General features: G+C 36.4%; 1 protein-coding gene across 1 annotated transcript in view; it reads right to left on the bottom strand.

The window, feature by feature from the left end:
• The window catches only part of LOC131166688 (uncharacterized), a 31,216-nt gene extending 25,496 nt beyond the window's left edge, over positions 1–5,720 (bottom strand). Inside the window, exon 1 of the mRNA XM_058125266.1 lies at positions 5,400–5,720. Within this exon, the coding sequence (XP_057981249.1) occupies positions 5,400–5,720 (321 nt within the window). The remainder of the gene's footprint in view (positions 1–5,399) is intronic.
• Positions 5,721–24,376: the final 18,656 nt, after the last annotated feature.

The following is a 24,376-nucleotide window of genomic DNA, read 5'->3' as shown; positions in this document are numbered from 1 at the left end:
CAGTGAGAAAATCACTTTCTCTCTCTAAGTTTCAGCCTAGCCCCCTTCTCTCTTCCATTCTGGCTCAGTTTTAGCCTAATTCGACAATCAAAAATTACCACGAGGTTCTAGGGATGATTCTTTACAAGTTAATCAAAGTAGATTGTTTATTTGGGATTTCCAAGCACCACTCCAAAATTAGGGTAACTAAGATATTTTAAGGTTTAATTGGTCATTTGGAGTATATGGGCCTTGGGAATGTGAATGGGATTATTTTTCTGGGATTGAGTTGGGGAAAATTTGATTTCAGGGTTTTGGAGCTCCGAACGCCGCAGGTGTGGATTTATGGTTTTTAGCAAGCCTCTCAGTAAGCAAGTAAGGGGAATAAATTATAATAGGTATTTTAGGAAAAATTAACTAGTTGGAATTAAGTATGTGAAATTGTGAATACTATTTATGTTTTGGAAAAACTATGATATTGATATTTTCCCTGTGATCAGTATATTATGATTATTAGTTAAATATTTGTGTGGCATGAGAAATATGAAATAACCATTTTATACTGGGAAAGTGCTTCATATACTGATATATATGATTTACATTGAGAAGTAATGATATGAGTTATACAGATGTGTTTACACAAAAATGAAAATATGAGATATATTGACATGTTTTATCTAGTAATGAAGAAATGAGATACACAGATATACTTTTACTGGGAAATGATGGAAATGTGTTATATAGATATGTTTCAATGAGAAACGATGAAATATGATGTACAATTTTGTTTCTAATGAGAAATGATGAAATGTAATATAAAGATATGTTTTTACTGAGAAGTGATGATATATGAAATATACAGATATGTTTTACACATAAATGATGAAATGAGATGGTCAACTATGTTTTCTACAGAAATGATGAAATGTGAAATGCACAGGTTTGTATACAGAAATGATGATATATGTGATATACAGTCATGAAATGAAATGTGATATAGAAATGATGAGAATAATACTGACATGATAAGATACATAGATGTAATGAAATGTGGAAAGGAGAACCTTGTTAGACCATAGTTGTTCAGAGAACACGATACTGTTGCTAGTATGGTGATTAGTGCAACCACACGTCTCGTGGAAAGTGTGGCGTGACAGTCAAATGGGCTTGTGAAGGGTTGTGTTAACCCCTGGAGTCTGGACCAGGATTGGGTAAGCCATTCGTACGATAGACACATTCCTTGTTTTGATCTAACAGGGTAGGCCAACTGCAGTTAAGTCCAACCTTCAAACCGCACAACCCGTTCATGTGGGGTGAATACATGACGATGTGACTATCCTAAGGATGATTACTCATTACAGACACAATAATGAACAGCCATGAGTTACATACATGTAGTCTATTCTATACTGGAGGAAACTCATGAGCTAGATTATGAAAATGAGAAATGAACAGCCATGGGTTACAGACACGTTATGCTATATGCTGGTGGATACCCATGGGCTAGGATGTGAAAATGAATATGAGAAATGAAAGAGTATGAATCTAAAGATGAGATATGAAGATATATGAATATAATTTTAGAAATGAAAGTATGTATATATGATTATAAGAAATGATAACTTATGAATATGAATATGAGAAATGATATCAAAGCTTATGAAATTATGTATTATATCTATATGATTATGAGTGCATATCTTTATATTTTCTTAGATGATATAATCATTTAAATGAGTGTATTATGATATGACTAAACTCATACTGCCACACACTGTGAATAACTTATTCCATCTTATTGAGAGGTGTCTCACCTAGAATTTAAACATTTCAAAGAATCAAAACCGACGTGTAGAGAGAGCTCCGAGATAGAGGGGAGCTGGTACCCCTATAATATTTTGTTGATTTTAGAGATGCATATAGACATGTGTATATATGAATGGATAGTCCTCCGGTATTTGTATTTGGGATGATATGTAAATATTGACTTCCGCTGTTAGGTATACTTTTATTGGATGGACTAACCACTCGGTATCCTACTTTGGGCCAGGTCATGTTGATATGGTATCAGAGTTTTTGACATGATAGATGATTGATTATTGTTGTTTATTTTATTAGAGAAAAAAGGTGGAAAAATCAAGGGGTCACATATTTGGCGAAGAATGAAGTGTATCATGTGAGAACCAAGCATATAGATGTGAGGCTCCATAGGATCCGGGAGTTGATTTCTTTAGGTGAACTTGTGCTTAAGAAAGTTCACACTTCTAAGAATGTAGCAGATATCTTGACAAAGCTGATTACCAAGGATAAGTTCAAGCATTATTGCTTGGACTTGCTTAATGTTTCTAGTTGCTAGACGGGAGGTGGTCCCAACCTATTGTCCTAGGTGGAGTAGAGGTTATGTTTTTGATTTTCTCCTAAGGGGTGTATATTCGTCAAGGTGGAGATTTTTGTAATGTGTGGCTCATATGTTAAGTTGAATGCATGTACAAAGAGAAAACAAGAATGCTGGTTTGCAAGATCAAACCATCGACGATTTTTCCAAGTGCAGAAGAAGCAGCCAACTATTTTTGTCCTGTTACATCGACTATTTGGTCTTGACTTTGAACCTTTGATAGTATGACTGAAACCGTCAACGGTTTTGCTCAATTACTCAGCGCTGGTTTTCAAATTTTGAATTCAGAAGTTGCATAGGTTGGGGTTTGAGGGGAATACCTCTGGGAGGGTTATAATTACATGTTGTATGATGTAACTCTATGTCTTTTGACAGAAGATAGTAAAAAATCATTGTCGTTTGTTCCCATGGATGTAGGCATTGCTAAACCACGTAATTCTTCATATCATTGCTTTACTGCTTTCATATAATCTGCGTGATTGTGTTTTCTCTATATTTCACTGTTGGTTGCTACATTGCAAGATCAGTTGTTTTCCCTGCGCATTAATTTGCACAACATAGAAGCACTAACATAAAGATAGGATCAACCAACATTAATCATAGGTGCTCTACCACATGTATAAGCACAAACATAGTTGAAATTTTAAATAAAATCAATAGAGAGTGCAAAATGAGCACTCTTGAGATTTGATGGTCAATCATTCGCAAGTGTCGATTGATTGCCTATAACGAAGGAGTACATTTTCAAATAAATGAGAGGTTGGTCAACCATTTGAATATGAACTTCAATACAAATATGTATTTTGTGAGTTTGAAGCGGGAACGTAGGCAGTATTGGCAGAACCCCGATAACTTATATGGTGTCAACTTTATTTATCTGTAATTTATTTTTCGCACCTCTATGGTTTTTTCATTACTCTGATTATAATGTTTATATGCATTGAAAGTTTTGCCATATTGCGATTAATTTATTTGTTTAAATATCTATTCAATAGTTTATATATTGAATTTGTATATGTTCTAGACAGACCCTAAGTTGTGATATACTGCTACTGGATTAGTTACACCTATGAAGAAATTTTTTAAATTTTCAATTCACCCCCACTCTTGAAAAAATACACCAATCCCAACAAATTCGATTAATTGGCCGAATTGACCAATTGCACACCCCTCTCCATCTAAAATTAATGCACAAAAATTACAAGGAGAGATTGACATCGGACAAATGAAATTTACTTTCCTATTACCTTAGTTGCTTGAAATGCGCGGATACCCTATCGATTAACGTAAGTTTTACCACCATTTGATCGGAGCTAATTTTTATTTTTTTAAAATGATTTGATAGGGAGATAGCATTTATGTAGGGCATAATTATAAACGCCCATCACCTTAGCTAATGTTGTACATCTTCTTGAGTTAACTACACGCAGATATCTTAACCCTATGGTGTTAGTGCATGCGGTGGAGGAACACCTGTGCCAATTAAAAATAAAACTGGAAATTGTTTTGGAGCCATAAACAATTCTGGCAATCTATTTTTGCCGGCCAATATCCACATTCTTTAGCCCAAATAGAGAATGGTGCGCAGCATGTAAGTTCATCTTCTTGTTGGTTTGTTCATGGAGACGCTGTAACCATACCACAAATTACTTCCAGGAGCACGAACACCACCAACCATCTTTTCTCAACAATGCCTACCTAATACTTTGATCATCCCTAACTTGCTGGCATACCTTCCAGGTGGTGCATGGGAGTGGGAATTCCAAAACTGGATTTTGATTAGTGTGTTTGAAAAAAAAATAATAATAATAATACAATTTTATATTTTGTTTTAAACTAATTCATATAAACCTAAATTAAGTCTAAAATTTTATATTCTTAAAAGCAATATTAGGTATAAAATCAAATGAATTCTAATTGTTGATCCGCATTTTTTGGATCCTTGAAGGCCTCTGTTTTAGACTGCAAAATTGGAGGGCCTCCTACTCAGCCCATATCTCCTCGCTCACTCCTAATTCAGAAAAAAAAATAAAATTTGGAGGATGGATGATGTCCTCAGACAAGTCTCGTCCCTTTAAGCAGTGGGTCTTATTAGGATCTCACTTGATAGGGCTCATGTGTAGTTCAGTGAGATCCATTGTTTGGAATGATTTTATTAGGCTGGGAGGCGAGAAGTCTAATTGAAGGACTGTTGGTCCTCACTGACAGAAAGGATATTATTTGAAGTGATTTCATTAAATAAAAAATTTGACTGGGACCAGGTTAGAATTGTATTTCTAGAGGGTCAGATTTTTTATCCTTTCTCCTAACTCACGGGAATGTTCCCTTGGGACTGGCTAGTCCACACCATTGCAGTTAAACTCTGTAATGGAAAATTTCATTCATGCTTTAATAGACGGGCACAAACTTCAGATGCCCACTTCTTAATTTCCATGCCTATTTTGGTTGCAAATTGCTATAACCTGCGGTCTTTGTACACAGCTAATTTTATTTTCTTAATGCATATTTATGGCGGTTAATGCGTATTTGTTCAGGTTGATTGACTAAAAATGTCCTTAATTTTCGTTCAATTTTATTAATTGAGGGATCATAAATTAGCATTTCTAGGAAAAACCCACAGCTGGCGGTTACAATACAACTCAGACCAAATACTATTGCTCTGTAAATATTAAACCAGAACATTCTGATGTAAGAAAAATTATTCTGCAATGGTGTAAGATGTGCAATTGTAAAGAAGGCAGATATACTGTCCTTAAAAAGGGAACTGGATTCAAGAACATCAGAAAATTGATTAATTTCCTAGCTTCCAAACAAGGGGAAATTTTTCGGTTCAGCATGTAGATTTGGGGTTTGCATTATCCATACCATACAGCAACAAAAGAACAAAGGAAAAAAAATGAAAGAAAAAGAAAAGAAAGAAGAGAGACCAATACATGAAATGAAGATCCCACATTCATCTGCTTTTCTATTTCCTTCCAAATGAATCCTAATCCCATTACGAAGTCCTTTAATCTCAGTTTCAAACCATATATTTAGGCTTCTCCTTATTCTCTTCTTCCTTCCTCTTCCACATCTTCTTTCTGAAAAGTTGAGTGAAGAAGACCACAAGAGAAGTCCCTCTAGCTTTTCTGGTGGATCTGAAATTCGATGTCGATAAAGCCGATATCGGAATTACGCTGGATGCATGCGAATGCTGCGTGCTTAGGAACCTTTTCGATCCACCCAAAGATGGCAGCGCCATAAGATGCCTTTCAATGAGATGGCCAATTGAAGCCAACTCATATGAATCATACAGAGGGCTGCCACAATCCCATACAGCCTTGGCCTCCTGTCCTCCTTCTTCCATACTCCTCTTCTGCAACTCCTTTTGTCATCTGGGCATGGGGCTTCCTGCCCAAGCGCAAGCTAAGCTGGCCACTGCTCTGAGCAATCCAATTTTCGCAATGAACAAGAGAACCTTCATAATTAATTTATAGAACTGGAGCCTTGAGATTCCTAAACTGCCCTCGCTATGATGAGCTGAATATCAGACTATTGCGGGGAATACTATCCTTGAAAGAGAAAAAGGATGTATCGTTCATCATCATTTGTAGAAGCTGGAGCACCCATATTTGTGTTCGATCGAAGTTAGGTGAAGAAAGTGACAGATCTACTTGTTTAAAAAAATATATGCTTGTCAGTACTCGAGAAATATATATAATAGAATATGATTTAACTATGAACTCGCAACCACATGTATTGCCAACAAATACAGTATGCAAATGTTTCAACCAAGATGCGTGCACATGTAGAAATTCAGCTTATACGTGTTTGCAACTTTGCATGTATACATGTATAGCAGTAACCTATCAACCAGTCCCAATGGCAGCAGAATGAAATGAACTAGATATTGTTAGGTCAAGCTTAATTAGTGTATATATATATATATATATATATATATATATATATATATATGAATATTTCTCACTATTTGGTTTGGGGGAAATATTTTTGTGAAGAGTAATATTTGATTTTATATATATATATATATATATATATATATATGTATGTATGTATGTATATATATGTATGTATATGTATATGAATATTTCTCTCTATTTAGTTTGGGAGAAATATTTTTGTGAAAAGTAATATTTGATTATCTATCATAGGTACGGTGCATAAAAGAGAAAATATATCGTGTGGATAAGTCAACTTTATAGAGTTAGTGACTTCAATCTTAAAGGTCTTAGATTCTTGTTTTTGGGAGGAGATGAAAAGTGCCAAGAAACTTCCATTGTGAGTCATATTGAAAAATTAAGTGAAAGACGAGTGACTTATATACATGATTAGCCACAAGAGACTTAGTGACTTAAGCATTTAGGCCCCATGATATATTCTTACACCCACTCATGAGAATTCCCACCATGCTAACAAGTGTTAGTAAAGCTTATGCTTATGGTTTGAGTAAGTGTTGGATTGATCCTATGACGTTAATCCTATTGATGAATGGATTTTCATTGTTTTATGGCTTTTTCATTATTGCACAACACCGAGTAATGAAGAATAGTTTGCATTCTAGGGGAATGGTTGAATTGTAACTAGTGAAGAAGATATTGTTGAGAAATTTCATTCGTGAGTTAATTTGTCGCACATTGAAAATTAAGAGAGATATTGACGAGTTTGGGGCACATTCTTTGGATCAAGTTTGTGTTTACCCATATATATGAAATCCCTTCATAATGGTTGTTATTTGTGGCTCTTATACTTCTATTTTGATAAGTAAAGAAGGAAGAAGGAAAAACATGAAGGGGGCAGCAGAGTAGGCCTCATTGACGAAGGTCTTGTGTTCGTCGACAAGGGGATAGCAGAGGTTCGTTGACGAATAATTACCAAGAGCAGGAATTTCAAAATTCTGGCATCATTGACGAAAGCCTTATATTCATCGACGAAGGTTTTTCTTGGTCTCATCAACGAAGTTCTGTGTTTATTGATGAAAGGCACCTGGACTGCGGCAGTTTCTTTAGAAATTTGAATTTTTAAACGTTTGGTGGTTGAGCAAACGGGGGGAAACCTCTGAGGAACCTCTATATATGTCATTTGGGCATATTTTGAGACAGAGAGTGATCATTTGAGAAGTGTATTGTGTACATTTTTATTTCCATGGTGAAATTTGTGTGCCATTGCTTCCGTGGATGTAAGCTTTGTCGAACCATGTAAATCTTCGTGTTAATCTTGTTCTGGTTATGTGCTATTTACATTTACTTGTTATTTATTTCATTGTGCATCTTCATTATTTGATCCATTTTCAACATATTGGTATTAGAACGATTGCTGTTATGGCATCAGGATCGTCTTCTATAAGATTTGATGTAGTCAAATTTGATGGAACCAGAAACTTTGGTTTATGGTAGAGAAGAGTGAAGGACATTCTTGTGCAACAAGGAATGGCTAAGGCTTTGCTTGATACTCAACCAGAAGGAATGGATGAGACAACATGGGTAGATTTGAAAGCAAAGGCAGCGTCTACAATACGCTTGTGTTTGGCTGAGGAAGTTCTCTATCGGGTGATGGAGGAGGATTCTCCAACGGATATCTGGCAAAAGTTAGAAAGTCGATACATATCTAAATCCCTTAATAATAAACTTTTTCTTAAGCAGCGTTTATATTGAATTAAAATGATTGAAGGATCAAGTTTGGATCAACACATTAATGCCTTTAATCAAATTATAAGTGATTTGATGAGGGTTGATGTGAAGTTTGATGAGGATGATAAGGCTTTGATGCTGTTAAATTCTTTGCCCTTGTCTCATACCTATAGAAATCTTGTGACCGGTCTTACATAGGGAAAAAAAACTCTTGATCTGGAAGAGGTAACAAGTGCCTTATTAAATTTTCTTCAAAGGTTGAAGATATGTGATGTAGGAGAAGGAATTGTGGTAAAGGGTAGCAATGAACAAGGCAAAGGAAATTTTAAGAATTGGTCTAATCATAAATCCCGAAATCAATCTAAGAAGAAGAAAGAAATCCGATGTTATAAATGCGGTAAAAATGGGCATGTGAAATCGGAGTGTCCGGATTGGAAGAAAGGAAATGCTGAAAAACATAAGGGGATTTCAAAATCTTTGAATATTGTTCAAGAAGAAGATTTAGCGGATGGTGATGTTCTATCAATTTCAGTGGAGTCAGATAATCTAACGAACTCTTGGATACTTGATTCGACATGCTTTTATCACATGACTTCGAATAAGGAGTGGTTCAACACTTACAGGTTAGTGAATTCTGGATCAGTTCTTATGGGTAATGATTCTTCTTGCAAAATCGTTGGCATATGAAATGTAAAGATAAAAATGTTTTATGGTATTGTAAGAACATTGTGTAATGTAAGACATATACCTGAGTTGAGAAAGAGTTTGATATCTCTTGGCACTTTGGATTGTAATGACTTCAATTACAAGTCCAAAGGTGGATTTTTGACCGTATGGAAAGGTAATCTGACTGTAATGAAAGGGCAGAAACTGGATGGGAATAATCTGACTGCAATTGTGGATGCTGAATCAGATGAGACTGTCTTGTGGCATATGCGCCTTGGGCATTTGGGGGAACATGGCATGAAAGAACTACACAAGAGGAAACTCTTGAAGGGCTTGAAATCAAGTCGGTTGGAATTTTGCAGGATATATGTTCTTGGAAAATAGAACAGGGCAAAGTTCAGATCAGCTACTCACAAGACGAAAGGAATTCTTAACTATGTGCATTTAGTTGTTTGGGGCCCGATAAGAGTTGCATCAAAGGGTGGACACGTGTATTATGTGAGTTTCATTGATGATTAATCACGGAAGGTCTGAGTTTACTTCATGCGTCACAAATCAAGTACGTTTACCAAGTTTAAGATTTGGAAGGCTAAAGTGGAGAACCAGATGGGGAGGAGAATCAAATGTTTAAGGTCGGATAATGGGACCGAGTGTGCTGATTCTCAGTTTCAGGAGTTTTGTGCGGAGCAAGGCATCAAGAGACATTTTACAGTTCATCAGACACCTCAACAAAATGGTGTGACAGAACGGATGAATCAGACTCTTACTAATAGGGTTCGGTGTCTCAGATTGAATGCAAGGCTACCAAAGAACTTCTGGGCCAAGGTAGTTAGTATGACTTGTCTTGTAGTAAATCGATCACCAAGGGCATCACTAGCGGGTAAAGTGGCGGAAGAGGTTTGGACAGGAAATGCGGTAGACTTTTTTGAATTGAAAGTATTCGGGTGTCCAGCCTATGTGCATGTGTCTAGTTAGGAAAGGTCTAAGCTTGACCCGAAGTCTCGTCATTGCATTTTTTTTTAGGGTATCTAATAGGTGTAAAGGGGTACAAGCTATGGGACCCAGTGGCAAACAAGGTTGTAATAAGTAGGGATGTAGTCTTTGATGAGAAAGTTATGGTGAAGCGTACTCAAGAATGTGATGAACAGACATAGAAGCTAGAAAGCTGGGGCAGTGATGAACATATCATGCAGGTGGAGTTGGAAGCTCAGGGAAATGAAAATGATCATGGTCCCGTGGTTGCAGAGAGTTCTAGCTTGGAAATTCAGTAAGTTGATGATATTCTATTAAAAAGATCCAAACACACTATTTGGTCTCCGCCAAGGTATGGGTTTGAAGAGTTAGTGTTTTATGCTTTTCTTACTAGTTGCAATGATCCAACTACATTTCAAGAAGCAATGCACAGTCGGGAGAAAGATAGATGGAAGGGAGCAATGATTGAGGAAATGGAATCACTACGTAAAAATCAAAATTAGGAGTTGGCGGAGCTTCTAAGTAGGAAGATACCGATTGAGTGCAAATGGGTGTACATAAAGAAGGAGGCAATATCAGAAAAGGAAGGTGAGAAGTTCAAGGCATGGTTGGTGGCAAAAGGATACTCACAGAAGAAGGGGATAAATTATGATGAGATCTTTTCTCCAGTGGTTCGACATACTTCAATCAGAGTTGTGTTGGGGTTAGTAGCTCATTATGATCTTTATTTGGAACAAATGGATGTGAAGATGACGTTTCTTCATGGTGACTTGGAAGAACAAATCTACATGGTTCATCTTGAGGATTTCATTGAACAATGAAAAGAAAATTTTTTTTGCAGGTTGAAGAAATCTATTTATGGGCTGAAACAGTCTCGAAGACAATGGAATAAACGGTTTGATTCCTATATGATAAAAAAAGGCTATAAATGATGTGAGTATGACTGCTACATATATGTGAATAAACTTGATGATGACTCACTTATTTTATTGTTATTGTATGTTGATGATATGTTGATAGCTACAAGAGATTTAACTGAGGTGAATCAATTAAAAGACCTGTTGTATAAGGAATTTGACATGAAGGATCTTGGTTCAGCCAAGAAAATACTTGGGATGGAGATTCGCCGAGACAGGACTATAGGGAGATTATGGCTATCTTAGGGAAGTTATGTGCGAAAAGTGTTGAAGAGGTTTAGCATGGTTGATGCAAGACCGGTGTGTACACATCTAGCGAATCATTTCATGTTGTCTATTGCAAATTGCCCAAGTTCGGATGAGAAAATCCGGGACATGTCAAAGGTCCTTTATACTAGTGTCGTGGGGAGTTTAATGTATGTTGTGGTATGTATGAGACCAGATTTAGCTCATGCACTGGGCATGGTGAGCGAGTTCCTCTATGATATAGGAAGGCAGCATTGGGAAGATGTAAAATGGATACTTAGATACTTGCGGGGTACATCGGGATATGGCATCATATTCGGCAAGCAATAGGGTTGACCTTCAGCTATGGGGTTTGTTGATGCAGATTATGCTGGAGATATGGATGACAGAAAGTCTACAACGGGATATGTGTTTACCCTTGTAGGAGGACTGATATATTGGAGATCCATGGTACAGTCTCTGGTGACTAAGACAGATTATATGACAGTTGTTGAAGCTACAAAGGAGGCTTTATGGCTTACTAGTTTAGTAAGAGAGCTGGGATTACAACAAGATGGTGTGGTTCTCCATTGTGATAGTCAGAGTGCCATTTACTTGGCGAAGAATCAGATATGCCATGCTAGGACCAAGTACATTGATGTGAGGTTCCATAGGGTTCGGGAATCGATTGCTTCGGGTGAACTTATTTTAGAGAAAGTTCACACATCTAAAAATGTAGCGGATATTCTAATGAACTCATTTACTTTTGAAAATTTCAAGCATTGCTTGGACTTATTCCATGTCTCCAAGTGATAAAAGAGAGACAAGGCCAAACCTAGCGTTTTCAAGTTCAAGGTGGAGCAGATCATGCATTTTTTTTTTTTTTTTTGGGATTCTCATAAGGGACGTATAATCGCCAAGGTGGAGACTGTTATTTGTGACTCTTATACTTCTGTTTTAATAAGCAAAGAAGTAAGAAGGAATAACATGAAGGGGGCAGCACAGCAGGCCTCATCGATGAAGGTCATGTGTTCGTCGACGAAGGGACAGCAGAGGTTCGTCGATGGAGGCTCTGAAGTTCGTCGATGAATAATTACCGAGAGTATGAAATTTCCAACTTCTGGCATTGTCGATGAAGGCCTTGTATTCGTCGATGAAGGTTCTTATTGGTCTTGTCGACAAAGCTCTGTGTTCTTCGATGAGAGGCACCTGGACTACGATAGTTTCTTTAGAAATTTGGATTTTTAAACGTTGGGTGGTTGGGAAAACGGGGGGAAACCTCCAAGGAACCTATATATATGTCATTTGGGCATATTTTAAGACAGATAGTGATCATTTGAGAAGTGTATTGTGTACATTTTGATTTCCATAGTGAAATTTGTGTGCCATTGCTTCTGTGGATATAAGCTTTGCTGAACCAAGTAAATCTTCGTGTTGATCTTGTTCTAGTTGTGTGTTATTTACATTTACTTGTTGTTTATTCCATTGTACATCTTCATTATTCGATCCATATTTCTACAATGGCTTTCCCCGTACTACAAGAAGGTGTATGCAATTGAAGATGTACTACCTTTCTTAATTAATAAGATTCCAAGGGAACAAACACACACATACTCACACGCACACACACACACACACACATATAAATTTATAAATATATATATATATATATATATATATATATATATTATACATAGCATAGTGGAACATTTTTTTTCCAATTTAAGAGTAGAAAATTACTTCTTTAAATAATAAAATATTGTTTCCACGAAAAGAAATAGAAATTTTGAAGTTTACTTTTTTTAGCAAAAATCTTAAAGTTACACAATGTATAATGTCACCACTCAAACATTGCCCATAAGGTCAATTTAAAAGGAGAAGAAAATTACGTAGTAAATTACATAAAAAAAAAATTTGTTATGGTTTCGTAGTTTATTTATACTAGCTTGGATGGGTCCAAATGATGATGGATAACTCAATCTACAATTTTACAAATCTCACTAAATATATTATATATACTATTGTGGTGCAAAATAAATATTAATTGCTTGCTTTATTGACTTCTAATTCCAAAAATTTTATAGTGGTCAAACCCTACATGTCCACAATTGTGATAGATCATGAGATATGAATCCCTTGAGCAATTTCAAGTATTGGGATATCGTAGAGAAATTTTGTTTAGTGGGATTGAATCAGAGTTCGTTAAGGTGGCTTCCCTTCCTCGGTTAGCTTAAGTGTCATCTATGACAAAAGGTTTTTCCTTATTATTTTCTTTTTGGCTACATCTCGTGACACCATTGAATAATTTAAATTCTTTTCTCTAATTCGCAGCGTTCATAACCACAACATTCTATTATCGAATAAAAGCGTCACTTTGGTCTATATAGTACTATAAATACCAACTTCACATCCCAATTTAGGATATCTTTTTTGGACCATATTTTTCATTAGCCTTTCTCTCTCTAAACTAGAGCTTCCTTATCTAAAACCATCACTATGTCCATGCCATCCTTTTGACGTCAAATACTTTAGCTCTTAATGTTGTAAAAATCGAGTATGGGTGTTGAATTTTTGAGTCCAATCCTTGGTTTTAATAATGACAAACCGCAAGTTACTTATGTGTGTATTCAGTGCTTGAGCAGACTTAATATAATAGTGCACACATAAGGAAGAGATGGAAGTCAGGAGAAACATAAAGACCATATCATTCGGCGTATTCTATGAAGAATTAGAGGAGCATAAAAAGAAGAAGAAGATATTTGTTCTTATTGCAAAATGCATTTTGTTTTATGTTTTGGGTATATATTATAATGGTCTGTAATATTTGCATATCATGCATGATAAGTATTAAATGCTCAAGACCATAGGTTGACCATTAAGACCTAAATGCTATAATTTATTCATACATGGTTGAATAAGTTCAAGGAAAAAAACAGGGCTTACACAACTTTGGATTTTTAGTGTCAAATTGAGGGCAAAATTGTAAGTTAAATTGTCCTCGGTCAACAGACCACTTGTGTGTAATATTACCACAGTCGACTAAAACACTTTTCACACATGGAGTCAACCTTTGAATTTCCCTTGGTCAACCAAACGTAGCACGCAAAAATTGGCTCGGTCGACCAAACAGGTCCAAAGTCAACATATTGACTACCCTTGGTTGACTATTCTATTTTGAACGTACCGTCCTAGCTCAACCGAAAGTAAAGTGTCTAACACCCCAATTACTTGGTTGACCGACCTAGTAGTTAAAAATCACCTTGGTCGACTAAACCTACAAAGGGTTCAGAATCGCCCAGATATGGTCAATCAAATCTATAGTTCAAATTTGCCATGGTTGACCAAACTTGCAAAAGTGGTCAATTGAACCTTGTCCTTGGTCGACCGAACCTCTCGGATTGGTCAATTTTTACCTAGGTTAAACAGGGGTTATGTAGAGGACTAAAAAAATAAAATAATTAAAATAAATAAGGAAAAGAGGAAGAAGGTTTGGGAACAGGTCAAACTGTCGACGGATTGTGTGACACCCAGAAAAACTGTCGACGATTTTCCCTATAGTGTTGGCTAGAAAGAAAACCCGCGAGCTTCATTTTTATTAAAAAAAATTTCTTCTTCTTCTTCTTCTCTCTCTCTCTCTCTCTCTCTCTCTAAACCCACAAATAACCTCCTACTTCTCTTTACGTTTCTGCTCTAATTTAAGTATGAATCGACGATCAGAAACCACCACAACAATCAGGGGTTGATTCTTTACAAGTTTATCAAAATAGAATTTTGGTTTGAGGAGTTCAGGCACCACCCCAAAGCCAGGGTAAGTGAGGTAATTTAGAGTTTTATGGTTAATTTGGAGTATATAGAGGGTAGGAAATACTGAATGATAAATATACTACGGGTTGAGTTGATTAAATTTGGGAAATATGAATTTTAGGGTTTTGAGCTTTGAACGTCGTGGACATGGATTTAGAGTTCCAGTAGGTTCAATAGGAAATAGGTAAAGGGATAAATTAAGTTAGGCATTTTCATAAATTGTATTATTAAATATTCAGTATTTAACTCAAAAATTATGTATAGTTTTGGGAATATAGAGATGGAATTGAGGAAACTTTAAAAAACAAATTTAATATTATTTTTTTCAGTAAAATGTGTTTTCAGGCCTAATAATATGTTATAAAATAGTACTCATTTAGGTGTGATATGAGTATAGATTTTTACTGCAATTAATAATGTTAGCTTTACCGTAATCTGAAGAGGGGGGGTGAATTGGTATTTTCAAAATTGATGTCCTAGGTCAATCCCCTAACAACAGTATTACACAACCTTATGGTTAATCTAATGCAGATAAATTAAATCAATTTAAATATGCAAGGAAAATTAAGTCGCATGATAAAATTAACTAATCATGCACCAGAAAGCTGTAAAAGTAAGATGACACCTAGAAATGTTATTGAGATTCGGAAAATTGCCTACGTTCTTGCCGTGGCTAACAAGTACAAGGATTACCACTATAAGACTCACTTAACAAGTGGAGTGGCACCTAAACAACTAGATCAATTAGCACAAGGCTGACCTCAACCTTTACAAACAATCCTTACCGAGCTGGATTACCGCCCCCTTAGGCCACACCAGGAATACAACAGTATTTCTCAATAATGAAATGGGTATAGTGATTATGCTTCTCAGTAAAGCATATATGTATCCAATCTAATCAATACACCACCGAATGATATAATAAAGTAAGCTCAATGTGGTCTAAATGTTTACTCTCAAATATTTATGCAAATGTTACAATCAGTGCGTGAGAGTGTAAATAATATGATCCTTGTGTCAAAATAATGATTTCAATCACAATGTAGAAACAAAGATCCTTAGCACATTTTCAATATCTCAAAAAATATATTTGTACAAATATAAATCTCAAGAGATATTTAGATTTAATTTATAAAATGATTTGATCCTTGTGTTCAATAAGATAAAATCAATCAAAGATAATTCAACAAAGATATTTTTGCATATGCACAAATATCTCAACAGAATATTTCTGAAATTAAATCACACGAGATATTTAAAGATGATTTGAAATATGTTTTAGCAATCAAAAAGTAATGTGACCTCATTGAGATATTGCAATGAGAATGCAATGCTCACAAGTTCAAATGAAGTTTTCCTAAGGAAGACTTATCGATAAAGTCTCCTAGGAAAAACTTAAAGCTTTGCTCCCAAAGAAAATAATTTCAATCAACTAAGCATAGGAGAGCAATAGCCTAATAGCAAGAACACTCAAGCACACACTTATGAAGAGAGTTTTGCAATAAGAACTAGCAAGAGTGAGTGTAGGAGGCTTCAAAATGAGTATATGAGAATTTTGAATTTCAGAGAATTTTTTCTGATCAAGATTGCTAATTAGGTGCTAATCTTTTCAAATGAGGGAATATATATAGATTACCCCATAATTATAACCATCCAGACAAATAGGGTATTATTAGTATTGTTTTAAAACATTTTTGCATAATTAACCCCGTTTAAAAAGTTCAACTGCGGTAAAAAAAATTTTCAACCCGAGAGCACCGATCGTCCGGACTTAAGGTTCGGTTGACCAAGTGATGAAGGTCGGTCGACCGGGAGAAATTTGAACTGAGAGTTCGGTTGACCAGACTAAGGGTCCTAAGGGCTAATTTTCTATTTCCACGCGATTCGGTTGATCAGGTGATTTTGAACTATGAAGTTTGGTTGATCGAGCGGTTGGATTCTCCCACTTGTGCGTTTAGTCGACTAGGGCGTTGCTCGTATAAATTTGGTCAGTCAATCGAGAATTCAAAGGTTGACCCAGTGGGAGTTCGGTTGACCAAGTTATATGAACTTGGCAAGGTACGATCCGAGCTATGGCCAAAATGTTGACCGCTAACCGGTTTGGTCGACTGACAGATTTACACTTGTGAAAGTACGATGGATTGAACATGCTTTTTTAATGCATTTTAGTTCTATTTCCTCATGCCATCACCCTATCCATATAAGCACATGTTTATGCATAAATGTGGGTCCTAGGGTCATTCTAGGTCTTTTTGAGGACATCGGAAAATTCTAGTGTCGGTCGACCGAAGGTCGACCAAAGGGTGTCGTACAGTCATTTGGTTTCCCTATGGTCATTTGAGCTTACCTATCATATCATGCATGTAGTGCAATTGATTATTACAGACCCGCATTATTTAAAATGAATTTAAAGTACAACACAAATATGGTCTTCAGGGTCTTCACGCTCTCCACTTTGATTTACCAATTATATACCTACACATATCCTTTTATAGTCGTCAAATACAACAAGTATTTGTAATTATCAAAATTGGGTGTGACCTATAAGGTCAACAAATAACATGTTAGAATATTTCATAAAAACACAGAACAAGCATGATTTAACGACAGTTTTTTGAAAAACTATAAACAGTATAGTAATTATACTTTTTAGTATATTATGATATTCAGCTGGCGCAGACGCCGAGATATTTAGCCGGCATAGATGCCGAGATATTCAGCCAGCGCAGATGCCAAGATATTCAGACGGCGCAGAAGTTGTGATATTTCAGCCGGCGCAGATGTCGTAGTTAAACATGTTATGACAGTTATTCAGAAAATGTTATCATTACAGATGTTACACATGATTTTGAAATAGTTATACATAACAGTATTACGAATTATCTAATAAATGATAACAGAACCCGGATGACTTAGTTTAGATTTAGAGCACGGTACCGTAACCTTTAGTTTAGGTAGTGCTACCACACATCTCATATAGAGTGGGGGAGGGACATAGTCGATTGAGTTTCAGTGTAGTGCAAGTGCCCCCTAGCAATTCAGACCAGGTTGGGCAAGCCAATCGTACTTACAGACTTACAAGTTTGACTTAGTGTGGTAGGCCAACCATTGCTAGGTCCCACCTATAGGCTGCACAACCAAGTCATGTGGGGGTAATACATGACATCAACTAGCTATTCATTCAGGGTGTGATTTCAGTATTATACAAATATAGCAAATGGTTTTTTATGTATACAGACATTTAGTATGCCACAGTATGTTATATGAAATTTTTTTTATTCAAATTTATACGGAATAATTTTTATTATATTTATCAAATGCAGTTGAATTATGTACATGTTTTCCTTATTTAACATATATAATATACCATGTACAATAAATGTTTATAATACAATGATACTCATGTTGCCACAAACTGATATTAGTTTATCCCCCTTACTGAGAGGTGTCTCAGCTCAGTGATTATGAGCTTAAACTGCACAATTAGGTGCTTTAATTCATGCATTGAGGCTTTCATTTTTAATTAAATACCTAATTACTCTCAATATTTCAACATCGTGTCTTATTTATAATATTTGGATTTTATTGAATAAATTATGAATTTTTGGTATTTTTTATCACAGGGCGATTATTGGAAGCTAAAATCGACGCTACTTTGTGATTTGTGCGTAATTTTCTCGTCCAAGCTCCGATCGAGACAATTCAAAATTTTTTGGAAAGCTGAGAAAGTGCCCTACGACTGATTTGAGAGATACGGGCTCTAGAATGGTCCAAAATGGACTTGTTGCTGGGAGACAAAAAGAAGAAGAAAAGAAGAAATAAGAAAAGAAAAAAAAAAATATATATATATATATATATTTTGATTTGACCTGACCATGCAGCGGGGTCCTTGGTGTTTGGTGAGTTGGGCATAGGGCTAGCCCCCCTCTCCCTTTATTTATTTTCTTTTCCTCTTCCTTTCTTGGCAACGCCCCACCCTTCTCCTTCTCCTTAGCTTCTCTCTTCTCTTTTACTTTCCCTTTCCTCTCGGCTTCCTGCTCCCTCTTCTTTCCTTCTCCTTTTCCCTTACTCCCAGCATTCTCTTCCCTTTCCCTCTCGGTCCCCCTTTCTTGTTGCTTTCTTCCTCTTCCTTCTCCTTTCCCATGCCTGCTACTCCTTCTTCTTCCTGCCTCCTACTGCTGCTGCGTGAGGCTGCTGCAACCATCCATCCTTCATGTGCCTCAACTATTTCCAAAACACTTCTTTGTTCCCTCTTCTTCTTTCTCCCTCTCTACCTCATTCTATTGAACTCCCTTTGTCATAAGCACCTAGCTACTACTGCCCCCTTGCTACCCGGAATCAACCGAGCCACCTGAAAACCCAAGCCCTCCTTGCTGTGCTGCTGGTGCTTCCACAAGGTCGAGAAAGCCACCTCCTGCTGCTAGAGGTCCCCAACTTGAGAGGATCCTTGCTGTTGTGTATCTGCTGCTGCTGCCCGTGGTTCTCCTGGAAGCCACCCCTGCTGTGTGCGGCCACCCTTGCTGCTCCATAGCCAGCTTCCCTCTCTTTCTCTTTCTCTTCCTTTCTATTTTCTCTCTTTCTTTCATTATTCCCTTCAGTTGTTCTTTGTCATCCCCTTTAAAAGAGTTGAATGCTTGCTATTTTCTTTTGGTAGAAATTTAATTAAAGTTTTAATTTTTAATCTTGTTTGGATATTATCATTGAGGTATATTTATTATTTTTCTCTTCTTGTTTGTTATTAGTACTAGATTTAAGTTTTTATTGAGTTATTTTTCTTTATTGATTAACGTTCAATTTGGCTTCTTGAAGAAAAAAAATAAAACAAATAAAATACAAAAATAAAAAAGAAAATATTTTTTTTATGATTTAAATTTGTTGTCTTTCTTTATAAATTAAATTTTGCTAGGTTCTATTTAAATTGAGTTCATTTAATTAAAGTCTGAATTTTTACCGTGTTTCTATTTACTATTTAGTTCTTAAAGTTTTGAATTTCTGTTTAAATTCTTGATGGTATTAAAATCTATTTTTATTTAAATTTGTGATTGGTTGAGTTTTTAGAATTGCGTGCTTTAATTACATAGGAAAGTTATCGTCTTTAGTTTTTATTTTGAAGTTCAACGCGTGCTTCAATTTTTGTTCGGTTGTTAATGTAGGATTTTCATTTCTCGTTGTTAAATTCAGTGCATCTTAGGAATTAGAATTTAAATTGCATGTTCGTTTAATTTATCAAAGGAAATCTCAAACATCCTGAAAAACTCAAATTTGAGCTATGTTCAGTGCCTTCCTGTTTCTTATTTTCTGATTGAAATTACGTAAAATTTGAGATTAAACTGCATTTCCTGAGGAAACGATCTGGCCTTTGGGTTAAATATTACATGACAAAACTCCTATACTTAAGATAACTTCCGAGCTGCTTATTTTTCGAGTGAGTCAAGTTTTTGTTGAGAAAGTGCCCTATGACTTTCGTGTTTCGAGCTTTGAGAGATACGGGCTCTAGGATGGTCCAAAGTGGACGTGTTGTTAGGAAACAAAAAGAGGAAGAAAAGAAGAAGCAAGAAAAGAAAAGAAAAGAATATATATATATATATATATATATATATATATATATATTGATTTGACCTAGCCATGCAGTCGGGTCCTTAGTGTTTGGTGAGCTGGGCGTAGGGCTAGCCCCCCTCTCCCTTTATATATTTTCTTTTCCTCTCCCTCTCTTGGCAGTGCCCCACCCTTCTCCTTATCCTTCCCTTCTCTCCTCTCTTCTCCTTTCCCCTTCCTTTCGGCTCCCTGCTCCCTCTTCTTTCCTTTTCCTTTTCCCTTACTCCCAACCTTCTCTTCCCTTTCCCTCTTGATCCCCCTTTCCTGTTCCTTTCTTCCTCTTCCTTCTCCCTTCTTGTGCCTGCTATTCCTTCTTCTTTCTGCCTCCTACTGCTACTGCGTGAGGCTGCTGCAACTAGCCACCCGAGCTGAACCTGCTGATCTCCTTCCAGTGCCTCAGCTGCTGCCAAAGCACTTCTCTATTCCCTTTTCTTCTCTCTCCCTCTCTGCCTTATTGTCTCAAACTCCCTTTACCATGAGAACCTAGCTGCTACTGCCCCCTTGCTACCTCGAATCAACTGAGCCACCCGAGAACGCAAGCCCTCCTTGCTGTGCTGCTGGTGCTGCCACAACGTCGAGAAAGTCACCTCCTGCTGCTGAAGGTCCCCAGCCTCAAAGGATCCTTGTCACTGTGTACCTATTACTGGTGCCCGTGGTTCTCCTAGAAGCCACCCCTGCTACTCCACAGCCAGCTTCCCTCTCTTTCTCTTTATCTTCCTTTTTTTTTTTTCTCTAGTTGTTCTTTGTCATCACCTTTAAAAGAGTTGAATGCTTGTTATTTTCTTTTGGTAGAAATTTAATTAAAGTTTTAATTTTTAATATTGTTTGGATATTATCATTGAAGTATATTTATTATTTTTTTCTTTTTATTTGTTATTAGTATTAGATTTAAGTTTTTCTTGAGTTATTTTTCTTTATTGATTAAAATTTGGTTTGGCTTCTTGAAGAAAAAAAATAAAAAGAAAAAAAATAAAAAAAGAAATTTTTTTTTAAATGATTTAAATTTGTTGTCTTTCTTTAGAAATTTAATTTGTTGGGTTCTATTTAAATTGAGTTCGTTTAATTAAAGTCTGAATTTTTACAGTGTTTCCATTTACTATTTAGTTTTTAAAGTTTTGAATGTTTGTTTAAATTCTTGATCGCATTAAAATTTGTTTTTATTTAAATTTGTGATTGGTTGAGTTTTTAGAATTGCGTGCTTTAATTATGTAGGAAAGTTATCGTCTTTAGTTTTTATTACGAAGTTCAATGCGTGTTTCAATTCTTGTTTGGTTGTTAACGTAAGATTTCCGTTGTTCGTTGTTAAATTCGGTGCATGTTTCTCGAAAAACCCAAATCTAAACTGTGATCAATGCCTTCTTGTTTCTTATTTTCTGTTTGGAATTACGTAAAATTTGAGATTAAACCGCATTCCCTGAGGAGATGATCTGGCCTTTGGGCTAAATATTACACAACATAACTCCTATACTGGGGATAGCTTCCGAGCTGCTCATTTTTCTAGTGAGTCACTCAGCATTACAAACATTTCAAGAAACCTAGATAGGCGAGCAGATCGAGCTCCGAGGTAGTGGAGGCGGATTGTCCTACCTTGGCAGAAGGGTAAGTAGTTGGAATGAGATCAGAAAGGATTTTTTTTTTTTAGGATCTGGTCTTAGGATACCTTTTGTCTTTTTGGGGTATATATATATATATATATATATATATATAAGTATTCATGGATATAGTAATACTTTGGTATTGTGTATTATGTTGTGTAAATACCGTTTTCCCTGCTTTTATAGTATGCATGTATAAACAAGTGAAAGCCCGGTACCTTTTGGTTTGGGTTGTCTTAGACTTTCATTTTGAATTTGATACAATAGAATGGTATCAGAGTTTACATGATTATATTATGTAAAAAAAAATAGGAGAAATTTGAGGTTGTTACAGTTTGGTATTAGAGCCTAAGTTGCTAGGTTCTATAGACTTTAGTATACAGCGGAAACAATACCAGAGTATAGGAATAAATCAGGAATTTAGTGAGTCAATGTTGGGGAATTAAGATGAGTATTTAAAATTTTGTTCTGTAATCGAGAAGCGGGATTTTTGAAATGGTTTTTGTGTCTTTCCTAGGGTGATGATTTTTGGAAAGCCATAGTAAATTATTGTCGGGTTGTGTTCCACAATTTATGAATTGAATTTTAAATTGAGAATAAGGACGTCAGATTAAATTGATGATATGAGATTTCAATTAGATAAATACATTAGTTAAGTTATGCAAATAGGGTCGTTAGACTATGTTTATTATCTTATTGGGATGGATCCTGGGGGTAGCAGTGCTCACGCCAGTGGCGATGATGGTACAGGCCCCTCTAGTGCTGGTGGCGGTGATTCAGACGCAGTTCTGCGTAGTTTAGCTCAGCAGGCTATGGCTGAGATTGCATGAAACTCCAGGTAGCGGGGAGGCCCATTTGCATATTAGGGCTATATAATAGAGAAGTTCACCAAAATGAATACTACAACATTCACAAGGGGAGCCGATCCTGTAGTTTCTAAAAGCTAGGTGCAAGAGATGGAGAAAATACTAATAGTGCTGCATTGTACGGATGATCAGAGAGTCTTGTATGCCACCTATAAATTGATGGGTGAGGCTAATAGATGGTGGACAACTATAAAATTGCTAGAGGAATAAAGACTCTTACCAACAATCATAACTTGGAGCCGATTTAAAGAAATTTTCTTTGATCGTTATTTTCTTGCCACTGTTTGAGAGGCTAAGGTAGCAGAATTTCTGAATTTGACTCAGGGAAATCTCATAGTTCAGTAGTATGCGGTGAAGATCATCGAGCTATCACGTTTTGCTCCTTACATTGTACCAGATGAGGCTAAGAAAATAAGAATTTTTGAGAGGGGCTTGAGATAGGAAATCTTTAAACAAGTGGTAGTTCTAAAAGTGCAGGATTTCTATGAATCAGTGGATAGTGCCACAGTGGCAGAGTCTAGCCGAGGTCCTTGGAAAGGAGAAAAATATGGAAGAGCTTAGAGGAAGGAGAGGGGAGATCATGGGTACCAGGGCAAACATATATACCCTACTTGCCTCAGATGCGGTAAAAGATATACAGGGGAATTCCGATTGGTAAACAATGTTTGCTATAGATGTGGAAGACTCAGAAACATAGTATGGAAATGTCGTTGGCCACCAAATAGTGCACCAGCCCCTAGATAAATTCAGGAACATAACTAGGCACCCAAGGGTGGTGGCCAGTAGAGGAGCATAGCCCCGTCGAGGGTCTATGCATTGACGCCATGAGATGTTGAGGCTGCAAGCGACGTCGTGATAGGTATGATTATTTATTTATCATATAAAGCTATTGTTTTAATTGACTCAGGTGCCACACATTCGTTCGTGTCGTTGAGGTATGTCAAGTTATCTAGGATAGAGACAAAATTGTTAGATGTTGAGTTGTCAGTAGCCACGCCAACCGTATTGGTAGTGGGATGTAAACGAGTGTTTAAAAACTACCTAGTGGGCATTCAGGAGAAAATATTACAAGTCAATCTTATGGTATTAGACATGCAGGGATTCGATATAATATTGGGTATGGAATGGTTGGTAGCTAACTACACCAGCATTAATTGTCATAAAAAAGAAGTGATCTTCAGACCACCAGGAGAGCAGGAATTTAAATTTATGGGATTGCGTGTACGTGGCTCACCACAGTTAGTGTCGGTTATTCAGGTGAGGAGGCTGCTTTAGGATGGTTGCCAAGGGTATATAGCTTATGTAAAGGAGATGCAAGGGGGAGAATTAAAGCTTGCTGATATTCTAGTAGTCAAAGAATTTCTAGATGTATTTCCGGAAGAGTTACCTAGTTTACCACCAGATCGGGAGATTGAGTTTGCTATAGATTTACTTCCAGGAACAGCACCGATATCTAAGGCACCCTACAAGATGGCCCTAGCCAAGTTAAAGGAGTTGAAAGATCAGTTGCAGGAGTTGTTAAATAAAGGGTTTATTAGACCAAATGTGTCACCCTAGGGAGTGCCAGTGTTGTTTGTAAAGAAGAAAGATGGAATGCTAAGGATGTGCATCGATTATAGGGAGATAAATAAAGTGAGAATAAAAAATAAGTATCCTCTCCTTAAAATTGATGATTTATTTGATCAGTTATAGGGAACCCAGGTCTACTCCAAGATTGATCTTCGGTCGAGATACC

This window comes from Malania oleifera, chromosome 10 (genome assembly GCF_029873635.1).
Source record: "Malania oleifera isolate guangnan ecotype guangnan chromosome 10, ASM2987363v1, whole genome shotgun sequence".
NCBI classification, from domain to species: Eukaryota; Viridiplantae; Streptophyta; class Magnoliopsida; order Santalales; family Ximeniaceae; genus Malania; species Malania oleifera.
The sequence above is the reverse complement of the archived record's forward strand: the minus strand, read 5'-3'. Positions and strand labels throughout refer to the sequence as shown.